At 34.5% G+C, this 15,361-nt stretch overlaps 1 protein-coding gene across 3 annotated transcripts in view; it reads left to right on the top strand.

Moving 5' to 3' along the window:
* ARHGEF12 (Rho guanine nucleotide exchange factor 12) overlaps positions 1 to 15,361 on the top strand; it is a 150,039-nt gene that overhangs the window by 75,600 nt on the left and 59,078 nt on the right. For all 3 annotated transcript variants that reach the window (XM_007121708.4, XM_007121707.4, XM_007121706.4), the window contains 3 exons: positions 11,467 to 11,565; positions 12,243 to 12,292; positions 14,437 to 14,494. In XM_007121708.4, the coding sequence (XP_007121770.1) occupies positions 12,254 to 12,292; positions 14,437 to 14,494 (97 nt within the window). In that variant the 5' untranslated portion in view covers positions 11,467 to 11,565; positions 12,243 to 12,253. The remainder of the gene's footprint in view (positions 1 to 11,466; positions 11,566 to 12,242; positions 12,293 to 14,436; positions 14,495 to 15,361) is intronic.

The raw sequence follows: 15,361 nt of genomic DNA, 5'->3' as shown, positions 1-15,361 counted from the left end.
ATGGCAGAAACAAAAAGAAAAGGAAATGAACAAAGAAGTACAAAAACAACTGCAAAACAAGGAATAAAATGGCAATAAGTACATACCTATCAGTAATTCCTTTAAATGTCAGTGGACTAAATGCTCCGATCAAAAGACATAAGGTGGCTGACTAGATTAGAAAACAAGAGACTTCAATATGCTGACTACAAGAGACTCACTTCGGGGTGAAAGATGCACACAGACTGAAAGTGAGAGGATGGAAAAAGATATTTCATGCAAACAAACAACAAGAAAGTGGGGGTAGCAGTACTCATATCAGACAAAGTAGACTTTAAGACAAAAGCTATAATGAAAGACAGAGAAGGGATAAAGGAATCAATACAAGGGATTATACAATGAAGAAGGGATCAATACAAGAAGAGGGTATTACACTCGTTGAGATATACACACCCAGTATAGGAGCACCTAAATATACAAAGCAAATACTAACAGATGTAAAGGGAGAAACTGACAGTAATACAATAATAGTAGGAGGCATTAACACCCCACTGTCCTCAATGGACATATCATCCAGACAGAAAATCAGTAAGGCAACAGAGGTCTCAAATGACACAGTAGATCACTTCGACTTAATTGATACCTACAGGACACCACATTCCCCCAAAAAATGCAGAATACACATTCTTTTGAAGTGCACATGGAACGTTCTCCAGGATAGATCACATACCAGGTTACAGAACAAGCCTCAACAAATTTAAGAGCATAGGAATTGTATCAAGCATAATTTCCAACCACAACAGTATGAAACTAGAAATCAACTACAGAAAAAAAACTTGAAAAGAACAAACATATAGAGACTAAACAATATGCTACTGAAAAACCAGTGGGTGAATGATGAAGTCGAAAAGGAAATTGGGAAATACCTCGAGACAAATGAAAATGAAAACACAACTTTCCAAAATCTATGGGTGCAGCAAAAGTAGTTCTAAGAGGGAAGTTTATAGTGATACAGGCCTTTCTCAAGAAACAAGAAAAATCTCAAATGACAACCTAACCACCACCTAAAAGATTTAGAAAGAGAACACACAAAGCCCAAAGTCAGTAGAAGGAAGGAAATAGTAAAGATTAGAGAGGAAATAAATTAATTAGAGATAAAACAATAGAAAAGATTAATGAAACCAAAAGGTGTTTTTTGAAAAGACAAACAAAATCGATAAACCTTTAGCCAGATTCACCAAGAAGAAAAAAGGATGCAAATAAGAAATGAAAGAGAATAAAACCAAAAATAAACAAATAGGACCTGTTCAAGCTTACAAGCTTTTGCACAGCAAAGGAAACCGTAAGCAAAATGAAAAGGCAACCTACAGAATGGGAGGAAATATTTGCAAATGATGTGACCGACAAGGGCTTAATTTCCAAAATATACAAACAGCTCATACACCTCAACCACAAAAAAAAACAAACAACCCAATTGAAAAATGAGCAGAAGGCCTAAATAGACATTTCTCCAAAGAAGAAATACAGATGGCCAGTAGGCACATGAAAAGATGCTAAACATCGCTAATTATTAGAGAAATGCAAATCAGAACTACAATGAGGTACCATCTCACCCTTGTCAGAATGGCCATCATTAAAAAGTCTACAAATAACAAATGCTGGAAAGGGTGTGGAGAAAAGGGAACCCTCCTACACTTTTGGTGGGAATGTAAGTTGGTGCAGCCACTGTGGAAAACAGTATGGAGGTTCCTCAGAAAGCTAAAAATAGAATTATCATATGTTCCAGCAATCCCACTCCTGGGCATATATCCAGACAAACCTATAATTCGAAAAGATACATGCACCCCTATGTTCATAGCAGCACTATTCGCAATAGCCAAGACCTGGAAACAACTTTCATTGACAGATGAATGGATAAAGAAGATGTGGTACATATATACAATGGAATACTACTCAGCCATAAAAAAGAACGAAATAATGCCACATTTGCAGCAACATGGATGCAGCTAGAGATTATCATACTAAGTGAAGTAAGTCAGAAAGAGAAAGACAAATACCATGTGATATCATTTATATGTGGAACCTAAAATATGACACAAACGAACCTATCTATGAAACAGAAACAGAATCACGGACGTAAACAGGAGACTTGTGATTACCAAGGGCGAGAGGGGTGGGAGAGGATGGATTGGGAGTTTGGGATTAGCAGATGCAAACTGGCATATATAGAATGGATAAACATTAATGTACTACTGTGTAGCACAGGGAACTATATTTAATATCCTGTGATAAACCATAATGGAAAAGAATATGAAAAAGAATGTGTATATATGTATAACTGAGTCACTTTTCTGTACAGCAGTAATTAATGCAATATTGTAAATCAACAATACTTCAATTAAAAAAATACCAAAAAACAAAACAAATTAAAAAAAAGAAATGAAAGAGGAGAAATAGCATCTGATACCACAGAGATACAGAAAATCATAAGAGAATACTATGAACAGGTATATGCCAACAAATCAGACAACCTAGAAGAAATGGACAAATTTCTAGAAACATACAGCCTGCCAAGACTGAGTCAAGAAGAAACAGACAACTTCAACAGACCGATCACTAGAAGTGAAGTTGAGTCTATAATTAAAAAAAAAAAAAACTCCCAGCAAACAAAAGTCCTGGACCAGATGGCTTCACAGGGGAATCCTACCAAACATCTAAAGAACTTATACCTATCCTTCTTAAGCTATTCCAAAAAACTGAGGAGGAGGGAACACTCTGAAATTCATTCTGTGAGGCCACCTGATACCAAAACCAGACAAAGACATTATAAGAAATTACAGGCCAGAATCTTTGCTGAATACAGATGCAAAAATCCTCAACAAAATATAAGCAAACAAAATCCTACAATACATAAAAAGTATCATATACCATGATCAAGTTGGATTTATTCCAGGGTCACAAGGATAGTTCAACATACACAAAACAATGTGATACACCACATTAACAAAAGGAAAGACAAAAATCACATGATCATCTCAACAGATGCAGAAGAAGCATTTGACAAAATTCAGCATCCATTCATGATGAAAACTCCCATCAGAGTGGATATAGGGGGAACATATCTCAACATAGTAAAGATAAAACAAACACACAGCCAACATAATACTCAACAGTGAAAAGCTGAAAGCCTTCCTGCTAAATTCAGAAACAAGGCAAGGATGCTCACTCTCACCGCTTCTGTTTAACATGGAATTGGAAGTCCCAGCCACAGTAATCAGACAAGAAAAATAAATAAAAGGTATACAGATTAGTAGGGAAGAGGTAAAACTGTCACTCTTTGCAAATGACATGATACTCTATTATAGAGAATACTAAATTCTCTGCTGAGAAACTACTAGAACTAATAAATGAATTCAGGAATGTTGCAGGATACAAGATTAATATACAGAAATCTGTTGTGTTTCTATACACTAATAATGAAATATCAGAAAGAGAAAGTAAAAAAGACAATTCCGTTTAAAATCACATCAAAAAAAAATTACTAGGAATAAACCTAAGCAAAGAAGTGAAAGAACTTTGCAAACTGTAAAACTCTGATGAAGGAAATTGAAGATGATTCAAAGAAATGGAAAGATATCTCAGGCTCTTGGATTGGAGGAATTAATATTAAAATGGCCATACTATCCAAAGCAATCTACAGATTTAAATGCAGTCCGTATCAAAGTACCCAGGACATTTTCTGCAGAACTAGAACAAATAATCCTAAAATTTATATGGAACTACCAGAGACCTCAAATTGCCAAAGCAGTCCTGAGACAAAAGAACAAACTGGAGGCATAACCCTCCCAAACTTCAGACTATACTACAAAGCTACAGTAATCAAGACAGCATGGTATTGGCACAGAAACAGACACATAGATCAGTGGAACAGAATAGAGAGCCCAGAAATAAATCCATGCATCTACAATCAATTAATCTACAACAAAAGAGGCAAGGTATGCAATGGAGAAAAGACAGTCTCTTCAACAAGTTGTGTTGGGAAAGCTGGACAGCCATGTATGTATAAAACAATGAAATTGTAACATTCCCTCACACTATATACAAAAATTAACTCAAAATGGTTTAAAGACCTAAATGTAAGATCTGAAACCATAAAACTCCTAGAAGAGAACATAGGCAGAACACTCTTTGATATAAATTGTAGCAAAGTTTTCTTGGATCAGTCTCCTGAGGCAAAAGAAATAAGAGCAGAAATAAACAAGTGGGACCTAATTAAACTTAAAAGCTTTTGCACAGCAAAAAACGAAAAGAGTACCTATGGTATGGGGAAAAATATTTGCAAATGATGTGACCAGCAAGGGATTAATATCCAAAGTATACAAACAGCTCATACAATTCAATATTGAAAAAAAAAAAAAACAAAACCCAAACCAATCAAAAATGTGCAAAAGAATTAAATAGACGTTTTTCAAAGAAGATATGCAGATGGATAACAGGCATGTGAAAAGGTGCTCATCATTGCTAATTATTAAGAAATGCAAATCAAAACCACAATGAGGGGCTTCCCTGGTGGCGCAGTGGTTGAGAGTCCGCCTGCTGATGCGGGGGACACGGGTTTGTGCCCCGGTCCGGGAAGATCCCACATGCCCCGGCTAGGCCCGTGAGCCATGGCCGCTGAGCCTGCGCGTCCGGAGCCTGTGCTCCGCAACGGGAGAGGCCACAACAGTGAGAGGCCCGCAGGCCCGCGTACCACAAAAAAAAAAAAAAAACACCACAATGAGGTATCACCTCACACCTGTCAGAATGGCTACCATTAAAAAGTCTACAAATAACAAATGTTAGAGAGGATGCGGAGCAAAGGGAACCCTTGTACACCATTGGAGGGAATGCAGATTGGTGCAGCCACTGTGGAAAACAGTTTGGAGTTTCCTTAAAAAACTAAAAATAGAACTGCCATATGAGTCAGCAGTTCCACTCCTGGTTATATATCTGGAAGATCGAAAACACTAATTTGAAAAGACATGTGCACCACAATGTTCATAGCAACACTATTTACAATAGCCAAGATTTGGAAGCAACTCAAGTGCTTGTCAGCAGATTATTGAATTAAGAAGATGTATAGCACAGGAACTACACTCAATATCTTGTAATAACCTATAATGGAAAATCTGAAAAAAATATATATGTATATAACTAAATTGCTTAGCTGTACACCTGAAGTTAGCACAATATTGTAAGTCAACTATAGTTAAGTGTAAAAAAAGGATGTCTTGTGTATACACACACATAGAGACGCATACACACACACACCAAGGAATATTACTCAGCCATAAAAGAAAAAGAAATAATGCCATTTGCAGCAATGTGGATGGACCTAGAGAGCATTATGTTTAGACAAATACTCTATGATATCACCTATATTTGGAATCTAAAAAATAATACAAATGAATATATCAATATATGCAAAACAGAAACAGACTCACAGATATAGAAAACAAACTTTTGGTTACCAAAGGAAAGAGGGAAGGGAGGAGGGACAAATTTGAGGTATGGAATTAATAGATAGATACAAACTACTATATATAAAATAGATAAGCAACAAGGATATACTGTATAGCACAGGGAACTATATCCAGTATCTTGTAATAATGGATTATAACAAAAACACTGAATCACTATGCTGTACACCTGAAACTAACAGAATATTATAAATTAATGGTACTTCCGTAAAAAAGCATTTAAAAAGAACAAAAGCCACATTATTAGAACAGGAAAACATGTCCTTTGTTTCTAAAGAGAAAAAAAATAGGAAAGGATAATATTTACATAAATTTGATAGACCATCTGTCTTTACTTCACTGATAATATGAAGCATGACATTTATTATCAGCTTCCAGGTGAAATTTCATATTCCTTAAAAGACAGGAAGTAAAGAACTAGAGGAGTTATTTTAGGGTAGATGGAGTATCAAATTACTTTGGTTAGAATTTAGCCAGGGCAGAAGGTTAGTGTCTGTGTAGAAGTATTTCTCTACTTGGCATAGTTTTCATGGATATGATTTTACTTTTTCTTGAAAACTGACTGAGTATGATTTATTTATAAAATAAGTTCAGATTTACTTTTACTTCATTGAGCACCTATTATATGCCAGGTACTATGTTAAGAAATAGATATCAAGATAATAGGAGACTGTACCTGCTTTTTTGTAAGTATGATAATAGAGATATGCACTTGATTACCAACATTCCATATGCACTTAAAACCTAAATAGTTGTGGGACTTCCCTGGTGGCGCAGTGGTTAAGAATCCGCCTGCCAATTCAGGGGACACGGGTTCAAGCCCTGGGCCAGGAAGATCCCACATGCCGCGGAGCAACTACGCCCATGCGCCGCAACTGCTGAGCCTGTGCTGTAGAGCCCACAAGCCACAACTACTGAAGCCCGCGTGCCACAACTACTGAAGCCCAGGTGCCTAGAGCTCATGCTTCACAGCAAGGGAAGCCATCGTAATGAGAAGCCTGTGCACTGCAACGAAGAGTAGCCCCCGCTCGCCGCAACTAGAGAAAGCCCGCGCGCAGCAATGAAGACCCAATGCAACCAAAAATAAATAAATAAATAAATTTATTAAAAAAAAACACAACTGGATAGTTGTGGAAAAAAATGTTCATATGGCTCTAAGAACAATGAGAGTGAAGAAATATTCCTGTGACTACATTTCAAATTTAGGCTTTATCGTTACCTTACTTGTTGAATGCTTTTTCTGCCTGCTTTCATACAAAGTGCTTGGTTACAGCTCATATTAAACAGTTCATATTAAAGTGATTTTGTGACCTTATAAAAACATATTCAGAGATAAACACACTTGTATGGTCATTATAATTAATACTCTTTATACCAGAGAATAAGGGAAGTTAGCAAAATAAGCCAACAAACAACAAACAAACCGTGGGCTATATGTGTTTGTAAGAACCAGAAAAAGTTAAAATGATGTAAAGTTTTTTTTTTTAAATTAGTGAAATTCAAAAATGGTTATTTTGGAATTAGGAGTCCACCTTTTCTCTCTCCCTTCTTTAATAACATACAGGGCCTGTTATATCATTTTAGTTAGATGTTGCCATTGTTTCCCTATTTGTTTCTCTATTATCCTTCCCTTTCAAGATTTTAAGTTCTTTGAGAGCAAAGACTTCTAGTTGTTTTGTATTCCTCATAACACCTACAGGTTACCGTGTTAAATAACTAGCAGACAGATGCTCAATACAAATTTGCTAAAACAAAGTGGATTTTTTTTTTTGTCAAAAAGGACATTTCAAAAATATGATAGTCAGTAATGATGATGTCAGTGTTAAGGGTGGAGTTTATCCTGTGTGGTGGGTTAAAATAGCTTCTGGTCTACAATAAGTAGAACATTTCAGTAATTTGAATTCTACAGATTCTGAATTGGCTATGTATGTATGTTTTCTTTTTGTATTGGTAGTCTAGTAATTCTTAGATATTCAAGTATATCAGAGTCTCAGATTAGTAGATGGACTTAGAATAATAATATTGATAAATAGACAGTATAGTGGGGTTGAGGAGAGGAAAAAGATGAATATGATGCTCACATAGCTCTTTCCCTTTTTCCTCTTTCTTCTTTGTTCCTCATCTTCTCCTTTTAATGTAGAATTAAAGGGGAAAGTTATCATGCTGAAGAATTTTGAATTGGAGAATACAGGTTTTCAGTATTCTGAGGCAACCCTAATAAATTTCTTCAGTACTTAGCAGTCTGTTGGGACCCTAAGCATATTTGCTAAAGTTAACTGTGTGTAGTGATATTTTTTTTCTCTCTGATCACCTCCCTTTCTGAGCTTCCATTCATCTCTAGACTCCTATACTTCTGTGATTTTCGTTAATTCATTAGCAATTTTAAAAAATTTCCTTTTATGCCAGAACATATGCCAGTTCCTGAGATAAGTTTGTAAACAAGATAGAGCCCCTGAACTCTTTCAGGGGAGTATTTAATCTAATGAGCGGATAAAAACAAATTCAAATCAGTTGTGAGTGATAAAGATACTCTGAGAGTAAATAGAGAGTGCAGTGGGAGTCTAGAAGGGGGCACCTAACCCAGTCTTGATATTTAGGGAAAGTTTTATAAGAGGAGATGATTTGTTTCTTGAGGGCGTCATGCTGTCTCTCATCTTCTAAAGTTACCTATCACAAGAAGCTCTGTAAAATTTCCTTACTTCCTTCCCCATCTCAAAGTAATTTGCTGGTCTATTAAACCAAAACAAAATTCACACAAAGACATCATAAATGAGAATTGATCCTTCTAAGGAGCATTTACATTAATGATAGGAGTTTGTTAACACAAATGTATTTTTAATTGATGGCATGGGTAAATGAGTAGTATATTTCTGAGCAGGAAAATCCAAGCACAACCCACCCCTAGTCATAATAAAATAATACCTAACATTTATGAACCCTTAGTATTTGTCAGGCATTAAGCTAAATACTTTAGGTACATTATATTCAAGTGAAGTACATAAACATAGCAAACTCTTAACCCCCACTACTCCTCTCCGTCATTGTGTACAAGTACCCGATTCTCTACAGGGACCTGGAAGAAAGTCTGCTTAAGAAGCCCAGTGGCTTAGCACAGGAAACATCAATATTAGAATCTTTCAATTCACTCATTTTCAGCCCTTTGGGAGTGAGATGAGATAACTGGGAGGGATGATTATAGCACGAAAAATATATATATTCAGTGCTGCAGTTTTCTTGACTTTTAAAGATTCAAAGTATGTAATTTATTTTGAAATTTCAAATACTGTAAAGAAGGTCATCAGATGTTTATGTTTCCAAAAGTGGGTGTGCATTTTAAAGGATTCCTGTAAAACATTATTCTCTGATACTTATATTTATTGTATTATGTACTAGAAATTTATAAAGAATGCCTTTTTCCTTGATTTTATGTATTTATACCCATTCTATTTAGAATTTTTCCTAATTAGTTGAAGGAAACAACATTAAACAAAAGAAAAATGGTTAAATTCTGATGGGTTATCTTTCCTCTGACCCCATTGCAATTTCCTATTTTGTAGGAGTGGTGACACTGTGAATTCAAATACTGTTTAGTATTTAGTATTCTCTAGAGTTGAGGTCTCACTCATTTTTTAAATGTTGAAAATTAACTTTTTTGAGATCTAATTTACATAAAATAAGATGCACTCATTTTAAGTGTACAGTTCACTAAGTCTTGACAAATGAATACTCATGTAACCATTACCTTAATTAATGTATAGAACATTTCCATCAACCCAAAAAATTCCTTCATGTCTCTTTGCAGTCATTCTTACCTCTCCACCCCATCCTGCCCCTAGGCAACCACTAATCTGCTTTTTCTTACTAGTTTACTTTTTGCTTGTTCTACGTTGGAATCATGTAGTATGTACTCTCTTTTGTATCTGCTTTCTTTTGCTTAACATGATGTTTTTGTGATTCATCCATGTTTGTTGCCTGTGTGAGTAGTTCCCTTTTTTTCTTGCTAAGTAGTATTTTATTGTAATGGCTATACCACAGTTTGTTTATCCATTTGTCTGTTGATGGACAATTGAGTTGTTTCTACTTTTTGTCTCTTATGAGCAAAACTGCTGTGAACATCTGTTTACCAGTCTTTATGTGGACATCAGTTTTCATTTATCTTAGGAGTGAAGTTGCTGGGTCATATGTAAATATATGCTTGCCTTTATAAGAAATTTCCACCATTTTACATTCCCACCAGCAATGTATGAGAGTTCTAGTTGTTCCACATCCTTGTTAACACTTGGTATTATCAGTCTTTTAATTTTTAGCCATTCCAGTTAGTGTATAGTGGTATCTCATTATGGTTTTAATTTGCATTTTCCTGAAGACTGCAGATGTTGAGCACCTTTGCATGTGCTTATTGGCCATTGGTATATCTTTCTTTGTTCAAATCTTTTGTCCCTTTAAAATGTGTCTTCCATTATTGGATTGTAGAGTTGTTTTTTAAGATATATGTCTGGATACAAGTGCTCTGTCAGATAATTTGTAATGTGAATATTTTCTCCCAGTCTGTGCTTGCCTTTTCATTTTCTTATCAGTGTCTTTAGGAAAGCAGCTATTTAAAATTTTGAGTCCCATTTGCCAGTTTTTTCTTTTATGGATGCATTTTGCATCCTAAAAGATCTCTGCCTATCCTAAGGTCTTGAAGCTTTTCTCCTATGTTTTCTTATGAAAAGTTTTGGCTTTTATGTTCAGGTCCATAATTTGCTGTAAGTTAATTTTTGTGTAGGATTATAAATTAAGGTTCAAATTCGTGTTTTCTATTCTGGGATCCAGTTATTCTAGTTTTTCATCTGTAGTGGGCACATACTTGTGTCATTTCATTAACAGCAAGAAATATGCATATATATTCATTAACGTGCAATCTTTAGCATTTCCTTTGTTTTGTACATCAGACTTATTTAAAAGATCATGGCTCTTTGTATAAAAATCTTAATTTTGAAGTAGTTTTTTTCTAATCATCATTATACTTGTGTTAGTTTACATGTTTTACATACTGATTTTTGGTAAAACACTTAGATTCTGAAAAGCTGGAAGTATATATTAAATCTTTGGCTAACGAAGAGTTCAGGATCTTCTGATCTTGGTCTACAATAAAACAGCCCTGGGCACTAATCAGGGTTCTGTTTTGGGACATCCCTATTCGTTTGGTTGTGGTCTTCTTTTTCTCACCTTGCCTTGACAATTTTTGTTTGCTATTTAACTAGAAGGAAAACAAATTCTCTGTAGGAATCAGGTAAGTATATGAAAGAAATCAAAGAGTTGGTTGAACTCACAGGATTTTTCTTTATCTTTCCTACTTTTTTTCTCTTTTCTTTTTATTTTTTCTACGAGCCAAAGTCTTTCTTCCCTTGGGCGTTTCCTTTTCTTTCCTTTGGACTTTTTCTTTTCTTTCTCCCTTTCAGGAGAAGAGCTGCAGGTGCTCTGTAAGCCCTTCCTTCTTTTTTATAGTCTGTTTTTTTGAGTATATTTTATTGAGAGTAAGATTGGACTTCTCTAGAGTTTACCATGGCATTCTTCTAGCCTAATGTCCCAAAATATTTGATTATCTTGGGTTTAAACACCAGTTAGAGCACCAAAAACACAGGGAGGTGGCGGAGGATTTTATATTACAAATAAATTGCATAGATGTGAATAGGCGTTCTGTCTGTCTCCTCTCTAATACTTCATATTTTCCAGTTTGCCTTAGCTGTTTTTAATCTTGGAGCAATTCTGCTGTACCTCCCCTGTGAGAAACGAGTATATATGATTCTTTGTGATAGTCTTGTGTTTGTTTTGCTTATGGGGTTAGTGCTCTTATTTTTTATATGGGTTTCATGTGCTACCTTGTGTTTCTCTAGATAGACTACAGTTCATTACTAATATGTAATTATTGTCTTTTTCTCTGTTTTCTCTTTCCTTCTCTCTTTACCCTTTGGTTCTTGTGCAGGTCTTGTTCACCGTTGTGTGATCATCCAGAAGGATGACAATGGATTTGGGCTGACGGTCAGTGGAGACAATCCAGTGTTTGTACAGTCTGTCAAAGAAGGCAAGGCATTTTTAAAAACAGTTTTGTCACTTGGGAGCAAACAGAGTAAGAATAGAATAGTTTAAAAATGTCTATTGCTTAGAATAAAATAATCACATACATTACAGGTCATATGGCCTTATTGTGCTAGAATCATCTCTAGTGTTACGGTTATAGGCATGAATTTACCCCAGTTGACTTTCTTTTGTACTTTATGGAAAGAAAACAGTTCTTATATTGTTTTAGAAATCATGTGACTCCTTAGTCATGATACTTTACTCATCACCACTTATAGAAGTTGGTGGAATTTTATTTCTTAATGGCACCAGAGATATTTGGGTAGAGACAGATTAAAGAAGTGGTTGTAGACTCAAAAACATCCCTCCTTTTCTCCCAAATGACAATAATATCTTGAACTACTATTACCATATATTGAATACTTCCTTTATCTTGGTTGCTGTAATTTGAGGTAGGTATTTTTTATCTCCATATTACAGGTGATATTGAGGCTTAGAGTAAAAAAAAACAAAATCTGTCCATGGTCATCCAGCTAGTGAGTGGCAGAGGCAGGATTTGGACCTAAGTCTGTCTGACTTTACAATCCATGTTTTTAACCATTTTGTTACACTGCCTCTCTTTCAAGAAGATTATCAGTGAAGGTAAATGAATTACATTTTAAGAATTAATTTCTCTTACAGATGGAGCAGCCATGCGGGCTGGCGTACAGACAGGTGATCGAATCATCAAGGTAAGGAAAAGACTATTATGGAATTTATGATAGAATTTAAAAACAGCATATATTAGCCATATTTTGATTTTTTTTTAACTTGGATTTTTATTAAAAGCTACAGATTATATATGATGGATTTATTGACTATAAAAGCTTATTTCATTCATTTTAAAATTAACGTTACCCTTTACTGAAAAGCATAATAAAAGGCTTGAATAAATGGAGTCATAACTCGCTGTTGTAAAGATCATATTTCTCCAACTTAATCTCTTAGCAAGAAATTCTCTTCAAAATATATTAATAAATTTGGGGAGGTGTGCCATTCCTTATCAAGCTTCCAAATGATTATTTGTTCTAAGTGAACTTTGCAATGGTATTATGTGTATGGGTAAGTGTGAGGTGAGATGGTGCAGATTAATTTGAAGCAAGTGACCCTAGTATACCTGTGGACCTATCTGTGGAACACAGTAGAGTCCAGAAACAGCCCTTAAGTTCTGATCAGTAGGGAAAGAATGGATTAGTCACTAATTACTCTTAAGACAACTGACTAATGTGATTACTTAAAATCAAATTACTATACAGGAAAAGGCACCATGAACATATTTACAAAGAACTATCTGAAAATAAGTATTTGAAATATATTACAGAATATGATATCCTTAATTGTAAAGAGCACTTTCAAATTACTAACAAAAGAATAAATAGTCTGACAGAAAAAAGGGCAAAGAATTTTATCAGGCAGTTCTCCAAAGTAATTGAAAAAGTATATCGATGAGGATATGTCCAACCTCACTGATAAGAAAGAAGTAGAAATTAAATGATAGGTGAAAATATATTTGGTTGTCAGAAATTTTAAAGATTAATAATACACATTTGGCATAGTTTGGGTATGGTAAAATGGCTACTCTCATAAACTTGTTGTGAATATAAATTAGGTAAAATCTGTTTGGATGGAAATTTGTGAATATGTATCAAAAGTTACATATTTTAAAAAAGTATATAACCTTTGACCACAATTTTGCTTTTAGGAGCTTATCTAAGGTAATAGGTGTTTAAATGTGAAGTGATATGTGTACAGGAAAATTCATTTAAGCTTTATTGTATCAAAAACTTGTAAACAATCTAAATATGCATATACTGAGGGCTAAAGAAATAAATTGCATTTCACCTCCAGCTTTCAAAAAGAATAGATTAGGTCTATTTGTACCTATATTGAAAGAAATCCATAATATAATAAAACAGTGCTTTTTTTATTTGCAGAAAAAGGCAGTTACAAAGTATATGTATGTGTGTCTGTGTATCTGGTGTGTGTGTGTGTGTGTGCGCTAGAATATGTCTCAAAGATTAAACATCATGCTTAACAGTGGTCATCTCTGGTGGGCATGACAGGTGTACTTTTACTTCCATTTTATACCCTGATATATTTGAATTTGTAAAAATTAGTGTTACTTGCATCAGAGAAAAAATAATGTTAGATTCATGTTTGATATTTTTACCTTAATTTGTTTGGTTTAGTGGAAACTTTGGATAACACTTCCTACATTTAGCCTGTCTGAAAATTAATTTTCTTTGTAAAGGTTAGGTGATGATTGGAAAACTAATAGTAAATTGAATATTATTGTAGAAATATTGCTTATTCATCTTTTAAAAAATTTATTATGCCTTTGGAAAATCAGTGAATTTGTAATTAAAAGCAAAGGGAGTTTTTAATTTGCGAGGGTTCTTCACTGTGAAGAATTTGCAAATCTATTGCATAGTATGTTTTGTCATTTTTCATGGTGAATAAGTTTTAATAGTTATAATATCCTTTTTATTTTTTTAAACATCTTTATTGGAGTATAATTGCTTTACAATGGTGTGTTAGTTTCTGCTGTATAGCGAAGTGAATCAGCTATATGTATACATATATCCCCATATCCGCCCCCCCCCCTTTGCATCTCTTTAAATCAAGGCCTTTTTTTGTGCTCAAGTTCATTTTGTTGTTGAGTATACCTTATAGAATAGTGGTAAAAGTGACTATTGAACCAAATATATATGCATTTTAATATAGTCCTGTTTACTATGTTATAATTGGTTGTATTACATATGATAATTCCTGAAGACAGTTTATCCATTGTCTCAACTAGAATTATCTGACAGACACTATTTTCATTTTCTTACAGGTGAATGGAACTCTGGTGACTCATTCAAACCATTTGGAAGTGGTGAAGCTAATCAGATGTAGGTGAATGTTATCCTCAGTTTTGTTTTCTGAAACCCTTACAGCAAAGATAAGCAAACATTTTCTGCAGTAGCCCAGATAGTAAATTTTTTAGGCTTTGTGGGTCAGATAATCTACTACTCGACTCTCATTGTAATGTGAAAGCAGCCATAGACGATGCATAAATGAATGGGTATGGCTGTGCTTCAGTAAAACTAAATATTCGCCAAAACAATCTGTGGGTTGAATTTAGTCCCTTGGCTGGAGTTTACTGACCCCTGTATTAAAGGAAAGTCTGAGGTAAAATTTCTTAATTTACTAATAACTATCTTTAGTCCGCTTCGTTTATGTGGTTGATTATAATGTCCTTGTTATTCTTGGTAATAATGAAAGTATATTTGAAAGAAATGTATGAGTTGACTGAAAGAGAAGAGGTTGAGAAATCAGACATAGTGGCCTGGATGAACTGAAATGGAACTTTCAAAATCATGTAGCATAATCATGTTCCTCAGATAAGTAAATGATTAAATAATCCAGGGGAGTGGTCTTCTCTTGGAAGTCTCCAGGTTAAGAATTTGTAGTCTTCTGCATCAGACTATTCCACAGTGTAATAGACTACAATTAAGAGGTAGTTGTTTATGGCCAAGCAGAAATACTACTTTTTTATTTAATATTACTTCTTTTCATTAAGTGGACATCTTTAGAATAAATTTAATAAACAAATCCTTCTTGGCCTTATTATTGCTTAGATAAAGCAACCCGTGAATTCCTTTATCTTTTCATCAGAGTACCAGTGCTCTAAAATGATCACTTTGATCTTAGTTCTTAACTTTAGTACATTTTTTTTTTTTTTTTTTTTTTTTTTTTTTGGTATGCGGGCCTCCCTC

This window comes from Physeter macrocephalus, chromosome 16 (assembly GCF_002837175.3).
Source record: "Physeter macrocephalus isolate SW-GA chromosome 16, ASM283717v5, whole genome shotgun sequence".
Taxonomy (NCBI): domain Eukaryota; kingdom Metazoa; phylum Chordata; class Mammalia; order Artiodactyla; family Physeteridae; genus Physeter; species Physeter macrocephalus.
The sequence above is the reverse complement of the archived record's forward strand: the minus strand, read 5'-3'. Positions and strand labels throughout refer to the sequence as shown.